The sequence below is a fragment of the Arachis hypogaea genome, chromosome 13 (assembly GCF_003086295.3).
Source record: "Arachis hypogaea cultivar Tifrunner chromosome 13, arahy.Tifrunner.gnm2.J5K5, whole genome shotgun sequence".
NCBI classification, from domain to species: Eukaryota; Viridiplantae; Streptophyta; class Magnoliopsida; order Fabales; family Fabaceae; genus Arachis; species Arachis hypogaea.
The window spans coordinates 67,542,018-67,558,548 of NC_092048.1; the positions used below are offsets into that span (position 1 = coordinate 67,542,018).

Consider the following 16,531-nt stretch of genomic DNA (forward strand, 5'->3'; position numbering starts at 1 on the left):
GGCCCATTTTGGAAGGCTTGAAGGCTGAAATGGAAGGCTATATAAAGGGGATATCAACACATTTGAAGGCATTAGGGTTTTAGTTTAGTTTTTCTTAGTATTAGGAAGCTTCCATAGGAGTAGGAGTAGGAGTAGTGTAGCTTTGCTCTCTTAGGGTTTAATTTTCATTTCTATTGTAGCATTTTATAGAAGCTTTTCTCTTGGATTTTGCATCTCTAATTGTAAGTACTCTTTAATTCCTCTTTAATTACATTGTCTTCAATTTCATTTCCTTTGGTTCAAGCACTTTATTTATAATTGCAATTTTGAGTTCTTGAAGTTTTGAGTAATGAATTTAATGTTTCATGCTTTTTTTATGTTTGTTTGAATGTTTATTGTTGGTATTGTAGATAGTTGGTTATAGCTTTCCATTTTACTTTGCAATTTTCCATGTTTCACTTTTATGCACACAAGGTGTTTGTGAAAATGCCAACCTTATAATTTGAGTAGATTTTCCCACCTTGGCTTGTGGTTTGAGTTCCTAGGATACTAGAGTCATAATGTCTGACATTTAGTGGTAATTCTTGGGTAGTTAGTTGACTCTTGTTTCCATTGACGCTAGTCTTTTATTAACTAGTTTGGTAAGTTAGTTAGGACTTATGGATTAAGGTCAATTATGCTTGCTTGACTTACTCCTCGATGGTTGGGGTTGACTAGGCGAGATTGACTCATCATAATTACCATAGTTGTGGTTATGGCGATGATAGGATTCCTTGGATCCTCATTCCCAAGTCAAGGTTTCTTTTATGCATTTTCACTAGTTTTGATCTTATTTACCTTTGCTTGCATTACTTCCAATTTTGATCATCCCTTTGTTCTTTTATTGCTTAGTTCTTTTAATCTTTCATTTCTTTGATTGCAAAACCCCATTTTCCCTCACAATCGAAAGAGAAACACTTCTAATTGCATCCTAGGGAGAACGACCCGGGAGTCTAAATACTCTCAGTTATATTTTTTATTGAATTGTGACAATATCTTGAATTGAATTTTGATTGAGAGGATCCATTGCCGGTTTGGACTATACTCACAACGAAATTACTTTATCTAGTTTTCTGAATTAGCATAAATTCTCTCTATCAACACCAATAGCTTGGACCTTAGGACATATGCCTGTGGTGACTTTGTACTAGGATCTGCTTGGATGATTAGGTTCTATGGAGTGCTTTAACACTTGGTAACTTGGGTTAAATAACACAGGATTATCAACCAAAAGTCCATTATCAAGAGCAACCTAGTTACAAGGCATTTTGTAACCCAAAGAGGTGCTGGGCACTAATGTCTTAAGAAGAATTGTAAGTCAAGTGTCTGTAGTGAATATGTGTTGAGTGAAAATACGATAAGAAGCTGCTACAACACATGACACTAAGCTACAAGTGAGAAATAAGCTCACAGGAAAAGAAAAATAAAGAAAAGCAATTACCAAGTATGAGTGAATAATAAGAGGTCATAGCAGTATATTTGTTGATACTTAAAGAAGACATTCTATTCCTAAGGATCAATAAAAAGTGAGCTGCTGCATTGTCTGCATAAAACCCCATGAGCTACTAATAATGACTTGCTGATATGAACATCACTTTTTGTTTCATCCTTTCTTCTCAAATAATTCAGTACTTGCTTAGGGACAAGCAATATTTAAATTTGGTGTTGTGATGCCAAGGCATCTTAGGCTAGTTTCACTATCCTTTTTCTTTGTTTTTAATAGGTTTTATGCACTTTTTTGAGTTATAAGTAAGCAATTGGATTAAAAATTCATGCATGCCTAGATTCATCTAACCATGATTAATTTGATGCAATTTAAAGAGAATTATGCTATAATTACTTGTATACTAAGAATGATGAGAATTCTCATGAGTTTAGCAAAGCTTTGATGCATGTATTGGTTGATGACAGGTGAAGGAAGGCATGGAGGAAGGTTGAAGAAGGAGCCTAGAAAAGATGAAGAAGAAACAACGTTGGTGGCCAAGTTGGACCACCAACGTTGCCTCAAACGTTGGAAGAGAGGCAGAGCAATTCTCTGCATAATGTGCTGGTGCTCACGTTTGAGGGAACGTTGGCCAACCAACGTTACCTCCAATGTCAGTAAAAAATGTTCAATTCTGGAGCTAAAGGATTTTTGAGCGACTCGTACGCGTGAAAGAAGAAAATTTCTATATCTGCGCGCAAGCGTGCGTCACACGCACGCATGGAATGGCAATTTTGACCATCCATGCGTACACATGGGTCACGCGTATGCGTCACCTAACGAACGTTGGAGGTCCAACGTTGCCTCAAACGTTGCCTCCAACGTCCGTGATGAGAAGCCCATAATTTGGAATTGAAAAACTTGAATCGATGCACACGCGTCAGTGACGCGTACGCGTGGATGGGAAAAATGGCAATTCACGCGTAAGCGTGGTGTACGCGCACGCATGACTAAGCAAAATCACACCCTTCACACGTAAGCGTGATGTACGCGCACGCATGAAGAAGCAAAATCACAGACTTCATGCGCACGCGTGGTGCACGCGTACGCTTGGATAGCAGAACGTTGGCCCTCCAACGTTGGGTCAAACGCCAATGACAGCAGAATTATCTGCTTTTTAAGGATGGCGTTTGAGTCAACGTTGGCCATCAAACGTTGACTCCAACTTGAAGCACCAGAACTCTGTAATTCACACAGATTTCTTCTCAACAGCAAGGGAAACCAATTGGAACCATTTTCAACCCAATTCCTTCAAGGCCAAAAGCCCAATTCAGAGATTGAAGATCAATGGAAGAAAGTGTATAAATAGCTTAGAATTTAAGTTAGACGGACCTCTTTTCCAATTTGTACACTTACTGCACTTTTACTTTTCTGTTCAATTTTTATTTCTAGAAATGTATCTTTCAATTCCAATTTTCATTTTGAGAGCTATGAATAACTAAACCCCTTTCATTGGGTTAGGGAGCTCTATTGTGATTCAATGGATCAATAGTAGTTTTCATCTTCTTCTTCTTTCTTTTCTCTTGATTTTTGTTAGAAAGCTTTCGATCCTAATTCAATTGGATAGTTGTCTTGACAAAGAAACTATCCATAATTGGAATTCTTCGGATCCTTGAGAGAGGGATAAAAAATTCATGCTAGAATTGCTTTCTCACATTGGATTAGATTGGGGGTTGGATGGATATAGTGATATGTAATCCTACCAATGCTTTGATCTATGAGCAATTAAATCAAGACATTGGGCAATTGTTCATGCTTAGAGAGATTGGTGAGCCAAGACATTGGGATCCAATCATCTAAGATTGCCAATCAATGTCAATGAATGCATTGATTGAGGAAGAGGTAAAAATGATTTGATCCGGAGAATTCAATATCTCCTAAAACCCAATGAACCCCCATCTCTGATCTACCCATTCTATTTACTTTCTGATCTTTAATTTCATGCTTAATCCCCATTCCCATTTAATTTCATGCAATTTAAGCTTCAGTCATTTAATTTCCAGCAATTTACTTTTTGTCATTTAATTTCTTGCAATTTAAGTTTCCCGCCAAATTTACATTCTGCAATCTCAACCCAATTTTGATTTCGCTCAACTAGCATAATTCTCCAATTAACATTGATCAACCAACCAATTCCTGTGGGATTCGACCTCATTCTACAGTGAGTTTTTACTTGACGACGAACTGGTGCACTTGCCAGTAGAAAATTTGTTGAGAGGCAAATTTTCGTGAATCAACTATTGAAATTTCAATGGTCTCAATTTGGATGTATATGCCTAGTATTTTCAATAATATGGTGCCCATACTTTTAAATAATATGGTATTGAAAGAAATTGTTATGTGCCCAAACTTTTCAATAATAACTCTTATCCATTGAAATTGATTTTCTTACCTTTATTTCACTATATTCGAACTTTTTGTTTTGAACACCATCACCACTGTTCTGATCACCTCAAACAACCACCAAAGTTTAATGGCAATTTACTTCTGGATACACCCCTAATGTGTTCTAAGAAGTTCCAATATCGCCCTTTGCCACCTCCTTTTCATGCTTTAGGAAACGTTTGTTTTATGTCTATATCCTATCCATAAAATTATGTTTGGTTTTGAAAACAGAACAAGATAAACTACTAAGAACAAAACATAAAAGACAGAAACATAAATATCAGTATTTTTATATTTTGTATAATGATAAACTGGATATAAGATATAACAAATAATAAAAAATCTAATTAATCTTTATTTTTTTCTTGACACAAAATTCCAAAAGAAAAATAGAATGGTAAAAATATAATTATAAAAAATTAATAGTAATAATAAAAGAAAAAATAATTTGTGTCTCTGCCTAGTGTCTCTGTATCTTTCTTATAAAATATACTAATTCAGTGTTCCAAAACGCAATGTCTCTGTCTATGCTTAAGGTTGTATTTATTTACAGGCACGGGATAATGGAACAAGGATACAAAGACACAAAAACACATTTGGCAAATGAGACATTGTTGCGGACTCGAGTTCCAACCTTAGTGCCCAATGAACTTAAGCCCAATTCGGCCTTTTCGGCCCAAGTATCCGAGACCTTTCGGTCAACCTCAACTTACTCTGTCAATCATATTCGGATGCGAATCGTATTTTTCCCGTTTAGAATATCTTTAATATCAGGAAAGTATCCATATAAGGGGAGTTTCGGACTCTCCCTAGGTAAGACACATACAAACCTTAAAAACTCAGCCTCTAAGATCCATTCTGACTTAGGAGTCAAAATTTCTTTTTAGGTCCACCTTCCCCCCTCCCCCGCTATTCACACAAAAGACTTGGAAGTAGTGTAGCTCGTTAATCTTGTCAGGTCGCAGATCCCATCGTTCCAGGTCAGTTCTGAACATTGGCGCCATCTGTGGGGATCTACTAATAGAAAGGTCCAATGGCTTCTGTGCCAGTTGACAACTAGAATCTGTTGGGATGGGGTTTGATAATGTCCGAATCATTCTGGAACTATATCACAGGTTACAGAACCTTGAGAGAGAGGTTGTTGCTAGGGATTTCTATTAGCCAAGTTTTGAAGGGAATTCGGGAACACAACCCTAGGAAAGGTGTTGCGCTAGTTTGCCAAAATGGCAAACCGGAAGACGATAAGGAAGAACCAACCAAACCACTCTTACAACAGCAGCTCGTGCTCCCCAAGTAACGAAGGGTGCGAGCACCATGATCGGGGGCACGAAAGGTCCCCAACAGGAAAAAGAAGGCGACACAATGAACCTATTGTCTTGGGAGGCACTATCTTTGCTATTAGGGTCCTCTGAATTCACCTACCGAAGCACTTTAATAAGCCAACAGACATGTGATATAATGGGACCAAAGATCCTCAAGAACACATAATCGCATTCAAAGCTTGGATGAACTTGGAAGGGGTCTCCGTTGTGGTACACTACCGAGCTTCTCCTGTAACACTCACTAGCCCCGCAATCAAATGGTTCAACTTCTTACCGCAAGGGTCTATCGTGTGCTTCTCGGATATATCTAAAAGATTCTTAGCCCAGTTTACCACCAGAATTGCCAAGGCTAAGCACTCCATAAACCTCCTAAGAGTGATCTAGCGAGAAACAAATCCACCAAGAAGTACATGGATCGATTCAACGAGTAATGTCTAGAGATCGATGACCTCATGAATTCAATCGTAAGCCTTTGCCTAACCAATGGGCTAAAACATGAGGATTCCTAAAGCACTTAACCATCAAGATCGTATGGACCATGCACCAGATCCAAAATGTAGCGAGGGAGTACATAAATGATAAGGAAGTAAGCCAGGTTGTGGCAGCCAACAAACGGAACGCCACTAATGCCCCTCAGTGACAAGGCAGCCCATCCCAACCCATTAAAGATGGGGCCAAAGACTAGGTGAGCAAGCCTCTTTGACCCTTGAGAATCGAGAAGTTTACCAACTACACACATCTGACCTCCCCAATTGTAGAAGTCTACCAGTAAATAGCTAACTGGGGCGTGAATGAACTGGGGGAAACAAGTCCTTATACTGTGATTATCATCGAGGTTACTGACATAGAATGTAAGATTGTTTCAATTTAAAAGATGCCCTGCAGCAAGCAATCCAAGACAGAAAGCTTCTGTGGTTCTCGAAAATCATTCGCAAACCAAGGAAACTTACCCAAGAGAGGTCACCTGAGGGAGAAGAGGGGCACAACCCCAGAATAGTTAGAGTACCCCCCAAAGGACGAAAATGGACACAGATCTCACCATTGTGGTTAACGTCGTGGTCGGACGACCAGAGGAAAGATCTAAGTCCTCCCAAAGGAAAGAGATCAAAATCCTTACAACAACCACCTTGGAACATCGGAAGCCACCCACATTCCCGAACTTCACTTTTGGCCCACAAGACTACCAATTTGGAGACATGGCCAACAATCCACCCATGGTCATTATGCCCAGGGTAGGAATAGGTATTATTATAAAAAGGATTTTGGTTGACATGGGTGCCGACTCCAATAGATTATTCCGAAATACTTTTGATGACCTAGGACTCAAGGATACAAATCTCCAAACCCACCAACACAGTGTATCGGTCAAGGAGACTTCTTCATCAAGACAGATGGGGCAGTCAGGCTTCCAATTTGTATTGGAAGAAACAAGAAGAGAATGGTCATGGCCAATTTCGTTGTACGTAAAGACTTCATGGCTTATAATGTCATTTTGGGAAGAAAAATCATAAATGACTTCTATGCAGTGGTGTTCACTAAGTTCTTGACCATGAAGTCTTGGGTAGATGATAGGACTATTGGAACTATCCACGGTGATGCGGAATCAACAATAGCTTGTAACAACGCCAGCTTATCCCTACGCAAGAAATCTCGTGACGCCGTAGGTATATTTGTCGTTGATCTGGACCCAAGGCTAGAAGAGCGCCCCTGACCAGAACTAGAAGGGGACTTGGAGGAAGTACAGATAGGCGATGAGGAGGAAAAATACACTTTCTTTAACTAAAACTTACCTTACGAGCTCAACCCCCTGACAACTGTCTTAAAACAAAATGGAGATTTGTTCACGTGGACTCCTGCTGCCATGCCAGGGATAGATCCAGGGTTCACATCTCACAGGCTTGCCATAAAGTTGAAAGCGAAGCCCGTGGCACAAAAGCGAAAAAAGATGTTGCCGAATAGGGTAGTAGAGGTCAGAAAGCAGGCTGCTAGCCTTTTCTAGGGTAGATTCATCCAGGAACTTACCTACGTGACCTAGCTTTCAAACTTAGTGCTTGTAAAAAAAACTAGCAAAAAGTGGAGAAATCCAGGAACTTACCTACGTGACCTAGCTTTCAAACTTAGTGCTTGTAAAAAAAACTAGCAAAAAGTGGAGAACGTGCACAGGTTATTCGGACCTCAACAAAGCTTGCCCTGACTCTTTCCTACTACCCAGCATTGATAACCTGGTTGACTTGGCTTTCGGATACAAATATCTGAGCTTTATGGATACTTACTCTGGTTATAACCACAGATTGACAAATCGACATGAAAAAGAAAAGACGACATTTATCATGCTAGACGGCATTACTGCTACACAATTATGCCATTCAACCTAAAGAACACCGGCGCCACATATCAGTAGCTCATGACGAAGATTTTCCAAGACCAGATCGTTAGAGCGAGAGAAGTGTATGTTGACGAGATGCTCGTTAAAACTATAAGAGCGGAATCTCTATTAAAAGATCTGTAACTGGTGTTCCAATCCCTTCACAAGAACGGAATGTGCTTAAACCCAGCGAAGTGAACTTTCGCAATGGAGGCCAAAAAGTTCCTCGGCTTCATGATAACATAGCGGCGAGTCGTGGCCAACCCGGAAAAATGTGATGCGATTATTCGGATGACTAGCCCGAGATCTGTTAAAGATGTCAAGAGGTTACAGGGTGGCTCACATCCCTTTCCCGATTCCTAGGAGCCTTAGCCAAAAAGATTTACCCTTCTTTAACTTAATGAAGAAAGGTATCACTTTCCAATGAATAGAAGAATGCAAGGAAGCTTTCTTCCACTTCAAAAAGCTTTTATTGGAACCTCTAGTGCTAGCAAAACCCGAGGTTGGGGAACCATTATTCCTTTATTTGGCAATCACTGATGAAGCCATGGGGGCGACCCTCATTCGAGAAGAGGATACAGAACAATTCCCGATATACTTCATTAGAAAAATGCGAAGTTACGATATTCGCTGCTGGAAAAGTTGGTTTTTGCCTTGCTCATCTCTTCAAGACAGCTAAGGAAATATTTTCAAAGCTATCAGATCGTGGTTCGAATAGATCAACCCATCATGCAAGTGCTCCAAAAACCCGACTTGGTGGGTAGAATGATGACTTAGTCCGTGGAGTTATCGCAATTTGATATTGCATACCACCTCAGGCAAGCCATCAAGGCTTAAGCCATGGCGGATTTTCTGGACGAAATAGCCAACCAAGACCATGACTCACATCCAGTCGGAAACTCAGGGAGCCTCCATGTTTACATAACACACCCACTCTTGGGGGTCGAGGAGAGAGAGCTCGTAATTTTCCTCCACAGCACCCCTACCCTACCGCAGATCGAGTCGGCATCGTGAAGCTCTTGTAAATCCTCCTCACTAAGGTGCGAAGGGGTTTCCACCACATCGGTATTGCACCAAAAATACCGACAGAACCCTCACTGAAAAAATGAACCCCGTTAAGGTTCGACTCTCCTTCGCACCATACCTACAAATTGGGGACACCACCACCACGGTAAGCCTATGAACTATAGATAAAGGTCCAGAAACTAGGAAAAATTCAAGGAACAAACTAGCCTAAGCCCTAAGCAAGAGGTTGTGACACCCCCTCTAAAGACCCCTAAAACCACCTTCACGGTGGAGCTACACCACTAATCACATTGCCCAAAACAGTAAACGAAAAAGAAACAAGAAAAAACGACAAAGGAGAAAAGCTTACTTGAGTTGCAGTAGTTGACTATCATAGTAGTTGACTATCATGAGCAAGTGAATAACGACGAAGCTCAAACAAGCACCACCAAGCAGAGGTAGTTCTAGAAATGATCGGGAAAATTCCCACGACAGAAAATAGAAGCAATTAGAGGTAACACATAGAAATGGTGGAGAAAAAGTTGGGAAATGAAGCGGCAAATGTAACTGAAGCAGTTTTTAAATGAAAATGCCTCAAAAAGCCTAAATACAAAAGGCCAGAAAGATAATAAGGTAAAATCACATGCGGTAGCAGTTAATGAACCCATTCACATCAACTGATGCAATGCCTCGAGAACCGCGCGCACGATCTCCAGGATCAGAAATCCTCCAGAAACTGTTCGATGCTAACCGACCTCCCAGGAAGCAGTTCCAACACAGGGTCCATGAAAACGTGACATCCCTTCCCAAGTCAGACATGCCATGTTTGGGGGCACTGTTGCAGACTCGGGTTCCAGCCTTAGTGGTCCAACGAAGATCCAGCCCTTAAGCCCAATTCGACCTCCTTTCGGCCCAAGTATCTGGGACCTTTCGATCGCCTCAACTCAGTCTGTCGATCATATTCGGATGCGAATCGTATCTTTTCCCATTTAGAAGATCTCTAAGATCGGAAAGTATCCATATAAGGGGAGCCTCGAACTCCCTCCAGGTAACACACATACAAACCCTAATAATTCAGCATCTAAGATCCATTCTGATTTGGGCGTCGGAGTGTCTTTGCAGGTCCACCCCCGACTATTCACTCAAAAGACTCGGAAGCCGTGTAGCTTATTAACCCCGTCAAGTCACAAATCCCATCATTCCAGATTAGTCCTGAATAGACATGAATAGAGATATTGTGTCTAGAGACACTGAATTAGTATATTTTATCCAAAAATACTAACAGGAAGGAAACAAAGATACTAATAAGAGACACAACTTATTTTTTATTTTTCTTTCATTATTCTTATTAATTCTTCATTATTATATTTTTTATCATTATACTCTTTCTAAATTTTTTATATGGATAAAAATGAGAATTAATTGGACTTTCATAATTTATTCTAGTTTATCACCAAACAAAATACAAAAAATATTAATTTTTGTATCTTTGTCTTTTGTGTCTTATTCTTAGTGTCTTGTCTTATCTTATTTTCAAAACCAAACGTAGCCTTAGTGTCATGTGCTTGTAAACACTTCTCATCTATAGACACAGTGGTACATGTCTCGTGGCTAAGATACAAATTTTTGAAAGACATGGTGACCCATAAGTAGATACAAAATATATGTATTTCGAGTCTTTTGAAAAAGATGACTGAGAAAAGAAAAGAATAGAGGAGAAAGATAATAATTGAAAGAAGGAGAATTAAGATAAAATTAAAAGGGTGAAATGAAAAAATAATTAATTGTTGACTATCAACAAAATTATCTAAAAAAGAGATATTAAAACTTATTTTAAACATTAAAAATAAAAGTGAATCAAATTAAATGTTAAGAGTAATTTTTAAAAATTTTAAAATATAATTTATCCTCTAATATAAACTATTTGAATTTTTATAAAATTTCTACTTTGATAATTTAAACAAGTGTTTTAACTCTTAAAAAGACCACTAGAATAAGAGACGGAATTAAGTTGAATTTTAGGAAGTTAAAAATTAACCTAATAAAATTAAAATAAAATTTTTAAAGAGATTAAACTAAAATTTATACACCATTTATAATTTATAATAAAACTTAAAGATTGGAATGTCTCTTTTGTTGTATGAGACTCCGCCTTGACTTAGAATACTGTATATTATATTATCTAACAAATACGAGAAAATAACATTATTTTATTTATTTAAAGAAAAACTTTATTTGTTTACTTTTAACTTTTAAGTATTTATTTAAAAAAATCAGGTGGAGAATCTACCACCCTGGTCCATGGAGGCATGGAACACTGTATTCGCATTCCATTTTATTATATGACCAAAAAGAAACATCTTTATTCCCGTGCATAATATGAAGATGAAAAAAATCAGAAACAAAACAACCATTACTTTGCCATTTATTCAAAATTTCAAATATGTAAAATATTTATTGTTTTATTTTTTCTTCTATATTAGTGAAGTTCTGAAGTGAGTCTCTGTATTCTAAGATTCTAATTTCTAACAGTAGATACTAGATAGTAGACGGTGGTGACGAAATCGGAATTGAAAATTTGTGGAAGCATCGGGTGAAGAAAAAAAAGATATTTAAAATGCAATGGCATTTTGGTCACAGGGCAAACATTTGTTGATATTTAACTTTTAATAACCAAGGCTATTTAAGTTGGGGTTACAAATATGCTTGAAAAAATTTGTAGTGTCTCTTTCCAAAGAGTGTAAAATTTGTGAAGACGTGGGATGTCGAAAAAAATCTCACCCAAAATTTAAGCAACAAATAAATAGTTCCACTCCTTTTCTTCTTCCTTCTCTGTCTCTCTCCCACCAAATCTCTTTCTCTGCCTCTCGCTTCAAACCAGGAGGCTCTCTGTGAAACCGCAGGAAAAAAAAAGCAAAATCTGCCCAAAACCCAAAACCTTAACAAAACCAGCACTCACACAATCCTCATTATGACATGCTTCACAGCACGCCCTTCTCCCTTTCTTCACCTTCTCCTTCTCCTCCTTTCTCTCTCTCTTCTCTCTTTCTCCTTTTCTGCAAAAACTTCTTTTATTAATCCAGGTTATATCCTATTTTCCCTTGCTTTTCTACTCTACTTTCCTTTCTACATTCTCAAATATTACTTTTCTTTTGTTTTCAGGCGGTGTTGATGATAGAGAGTACAAGGAGGTGCTGCCATGGAAGATAGAAAGGAGATCGATGGCGGAAGGGGACGCAGCTGCGAACACATCGCTGGTGTTGGCGAAGGAAAGGACAAACAGGAAAGACCCTCTCGACCATTTCAACCGTTACACCGGTGGTTGGAATATCAGCAATAAGCACTACATTGCTGTTAAGTTTCCTTCTATCCCTCCATCAAAACAAATAAAAACAAAAATTCTTCACTTTTAGTGCCTTGGTTACTTTTTTTTTCTTTTGTTTTTTGTTTTTTTGTTATTTTTAAGTCTAATTGGTTTGGATTTGTACTCTATGTTGTTGGAGTAGTTGTACTGTTGTCTGGACATTTTGAAAATATTAATCATGTTTTACCATTATTTTTTATTTATTTATTTTTGTTTAATTGTTTATATACTTTTTGTCTCCCAGAATATCCATCTGTCTCCCTGTTTCTGTTACTCTGTAGTTGTATTTCTGTCTCTAAGACAAGTTTCAATTGCAACCAAATGGACTGAGTACAGAAATGATCATGATCGGATGTTAATGTTTGATTCATGTAGCTCATGAGGTGGACTCCATCTAATGAGATAATGCTTTGTTATTGTTGTTGTTTTTCTTTTGTGTCTGACTTGGAATTGTTGTTTGCTTTTGGTGCAGTCAGTTGTTTTCACTGCGGTTCCATTCTTTGTTGTTGCTGCTGTGTGGTTCGTGCTTTTCGGCCTCACCTTGTCCTTCATTTGTTTGTGTTATTGCTGTTGCCCTAGAGAGCCTTATGGCTATTCTCGTTTAGCGTATGCTCTGTCGTTGATCTTCCTCATTCTCTTCACTATTGCAGCAATGTATCTATCTATCTATCATCTCTTGATTTCTCTTTGAAATAAATCGTTCATTGTGTTTGCAATTCTTGCTTTGGTTGGAAGTCTAAGTTGCTAACCGTGTGTGCTCGATTTTGGTAGAGTTGGATGTCTTATCCTCTACATTGGTCAGGGGAAGTTTCACAGTAGCACCTCGAACACACTGGGATACGTTGTGAATCAAGCTGACTATACTGCTGAAAACCTCAGGAACGTGTCAGATTATCTCGATGCAGCTAAGAAGATTGGAGTCGATGCTGTTTTTCTGCCTTCGGATGTCCAGAAGAACATCAATGATGTTCAGACAAAAATCAGAACGGCTGCTAACGAGCTTTCCAATAAGACTTCAGATAATTCAGAGAAAATACAAGAAGGCATCGACGGAATGTAAGTTTTAGTTGAGATATTGATTTGATATAAATTTTGTTTTTGTGAAATATCCTTCTTTGCTGACTACCATTTTTTTTTCCTTGTAGGAGATTGGCTCTTATTATTCTTGCTGCTGTTATGCTCTTTCTTGCATTTGTTGGATTCTGTATTTCTCTCTTCTTATTCCTTTTTTTGCTCCTTTGGTTTTCTTGCTTTATGCTTTATTATTGCCATAGTATTTTTTTGATTTGCTCATGTTTGGTGGCAAAATATTTTGGCAGTGTTTTCGATATTTGGGTTGCAGTGTCTTGTATATTCGTAAGTTTAATTCTTAGTCACTTTCTATTTCTCATTCCTTGATTTTTTTTAATATACATTTTTCAACTCTATGGATTTGTCCCATATAAGTTTTCACCGAGTAAATAATGTGTTTCTGTTGTTGCAGCTTGGTAATTGCTGGATGGGTTCTTGTTGCTGGCACATTTATACTTTGTGGTGTATTTCTTTTTCTTCACAAGTATGTTACTGTTTTTCTGTAATTTGTATTGAATTTATGTTTATTTCACTGAATGCCATCTTTGATGTGACCTTGTCTAGTCCATTATGAGTTAATTTGTTAATTACATTGGGACAAATTGCAATTTAGTTCAATATTTAGCAGTCTGATTCTGGGGACTAAAATAACGTGTAGCAAAGAGGGAAAGATTAATTTTTCAGCCTTGTTGAGAATGCAAAGTGGATTTTCTTTACATTTTGTTTTGTCTGTCAAGTGTGACATTAACTCATTGCAAGATTATGAACAACTTTTACAAAGTAAAAGTCATCGGTAGATATTCAACAACAAAATTACACATAGCAAGACTCTTTGTTGGTGTTGACATGAAATATTTTGGCTTTAATTGTTTCTCTTCTCAACTAGGATATGATAACAAGTTGTTCAGATTGTATTATTTAATAGTTTTTTAGAAGAGGTCTTATTTAATAGTTTCAAGCCACTATATAATAAATAATGATTTGAAATACCACATTTTGAAGTCAATCATCCAAAATGCTTAATGGCAGATGATATTAATGGAGTGATTTTTGATCATTGTGATAAATGAAATTGAGGAAGAAAGATCCTTAATAGCATTTTGTTAGTATAGGAAATGAAGGAGTATATTAGATGCGTTGTTTGATCTGTCAACTATTTCTTTGTCATTATTATATTCTAGTTTTTTGTTTCTTACGAAATCTCAAGTTCCTTGCTGTATTTGTTTCATAGAATATTTGCATGTTATGGAAAAATAATATTAACATGTCTATTGTACTTAGGGGGAATTCAAATACATGCCAAAGTAATCAATCACTTCGGGGGTTATATTTGCTATCCTTTTACATTAACATAAAAATCTATTCAAAATTGACATGAGAAAGAAAGTAGCATTTTGTTGGTGCTTTGGCCCTAATTAAATTATTAGTGTCCAGAATTCAAAAAACAATGAAAAGGCATTTTCTTTTGGACCTGATGTATGATGGATGCTTGTTAAATTTTGTATGGGATCAGCAACCATTGTAGAGGAAACTGGAGAGGAGGAAAACAAATGATGCTTTTTGAACACTTTTATATTTTCTACAAATGAAGATACCAATCTTAATTTTTGTTTCTGTATCACTTGATGAAGTTCATTGCCGCTACCATTGCTTATGTTGCATGTGTAACAAAAGACTAACTTTGCTGCTTATGTCTACTAGTGCGGTCGCAGATACATGTGTTGCAATGGATGAGTGGGTTCAGAACCCTACTGCACATACAGCCTTGGATGAAATTCTTCCATGTGTGGATAATGCAACAGCTCAAGAAACCTTGCTGCGAACCAGGGATGTGACGCACCAACTTGTTGTACTTGTTGATAAAATCATTTCCAACGTAACCAATAAAAATTTCCCCTCTTCTGCTGGACCTTTGTATTACAATCAATCAGGCCCCCTCATGCCTATTCTCTGCGATCCATATAACAATGACCTCACTACTCGACCGTGTGCAGATGGGGAGGTATCGTTGGATGATGCTGCCAAGGTAAGGGGCTACTTAATATTTTTTATACCTACATTTCTTGTTAGGTTCCTTAATTTGTTTTCTTTTTCGTGTAAGTTCTGCTAATATTTCATTTTGTTTCTCTGACCTAACCGGCAACCGGATTGTTCTATCCAAACTGCAATTATTTGTGATAAAATTCGTGTTGTGGTGAGTAGTAATGTTCGGATTTTGGTTGAAACCAGGTGTGGAACAATTATATTTGTGAGGTTTCGTCATCAGGAATTTGTAAGACGCCTGGTCGAATGACGCCTACAATTTACGGCCAAATGGCAGCCGCGGTGAATATTAGCTTCGCTTTATACCATTATGGTCCGTTCTTGGTTGATTTAGAAGACTGCACGTTTGTCCGGCAAACATTCACGGACATAAGCCACAGACATTGTCCCGGTCTGCGGAAATATAGTCAGTGGATTTACAGCGGGTTGGTTTTGGTATCAGCTGCCGTGATGCTGTCATTGATCTTCTGGGTCATCTATGCAAGGGAGCGGCGGCACCGTGTTTACACTAAGCAATTCATTTCCAACTAGTATGGTTGGACTTAAAATAAGAAACCCATTAGATGTATATTTGAGCTTAGATTACATTGAGAGTCTGGTTTCCTTATTCTATGTGTAGAGGTATTTTAGTTTAACCCAACCAAAATTTGAGTAGCTTGGTGTGCAAAGTTATTGTCTGACCTAGTGGGAAAAAACAAGAAAAGATTTCTGGTGTGCTTTGAAGACATTTATTCGTTGTTACGTTTTTTATTTTAGATGTTTGTGTAATTTTTTATTTCTTAGGTGTTTATTATTATTATTATTATTAGTTTGTGGTATATTCGTGAGGGTTGATTCCCTTTTATCCACATTGCTGTTTGTTGCTGAAATTGAAAGTATCATAGAGAGTGATTATTGAAAGGTGAATTGTTTCTTGTATTGTCTGTTTAAATGCTAGATGCATAAAGAAAAATTAACTGAAATATATATTTTTATGTACTTTTAATATGTATTTTTTATCTTAATATATATTTTATATTAATAGTGGATATGATAGTTAATTTTGTGTGTGTATAATATAATTGCTTATTATTTTTAAACTTCCGAACTATTTGTGATGTCTACATCGAAGGACCAACCAAATTTTCCTATATTATATATATATATAATGGGTCCAGACGTAACAATAAATCAGACTTTGTCTGCATTGTGTAGCTTGATGCGAAATTGCGAATTAAGAATGATGATAGCATATCAAATCATAAGAATACAGGTGTACAGACCCGCGCATTGCTATTCATTTTAAAAAAAAAAAAATACAATTCGTATATTAAAATCAATTATTAAAATCATCCACTAATATAATTATATATAAATATATATATAATTTAAATTATTTTTAATATATATTTTTATTTTAATATATATTTTATACTAATAAATAACAGGTTATAATTATTAATTTTTATATAAACATGACATAATAATTTTTCTTA

At 37.2% G+C, this 16,531-nt stretch overlaps 1 protein-coding gene across 1 annotated transcript; it reads left to right on the forward strand.

The window, feature by feature from the left end:
• Positions 1-11,263: 11,263 nt before the first annotated feature.
• LOC112732272 (uncharacterized) lies at positions 11,264-15,956 on the forward strand. The gene is made up of 9 exons (XM_025780925.3): positions 11,264-11,661; positions 11,741-11,931; positions 12,415-12,596; positions 12,714-12,998; positions 13,088-13,146; positions 13,262-13,298; positions 13,426-13,497; positions 14,715-15,039; positions 15,243-15,956. Exons 1-9 carry the CDS (start codon positions 11,550-11,552, stop codon positions 15,585-15,587), a joined length of 1,608 nt encoding a protein of 535 aa, XP_025636710.1. The 5' UTR covers positions 11,264-11,549; the 3' UTR covers positions 15,588-15,956.
• The last annotated feature ends 575 nt before the right edge of the window (positions 15,957-16,531 follow it).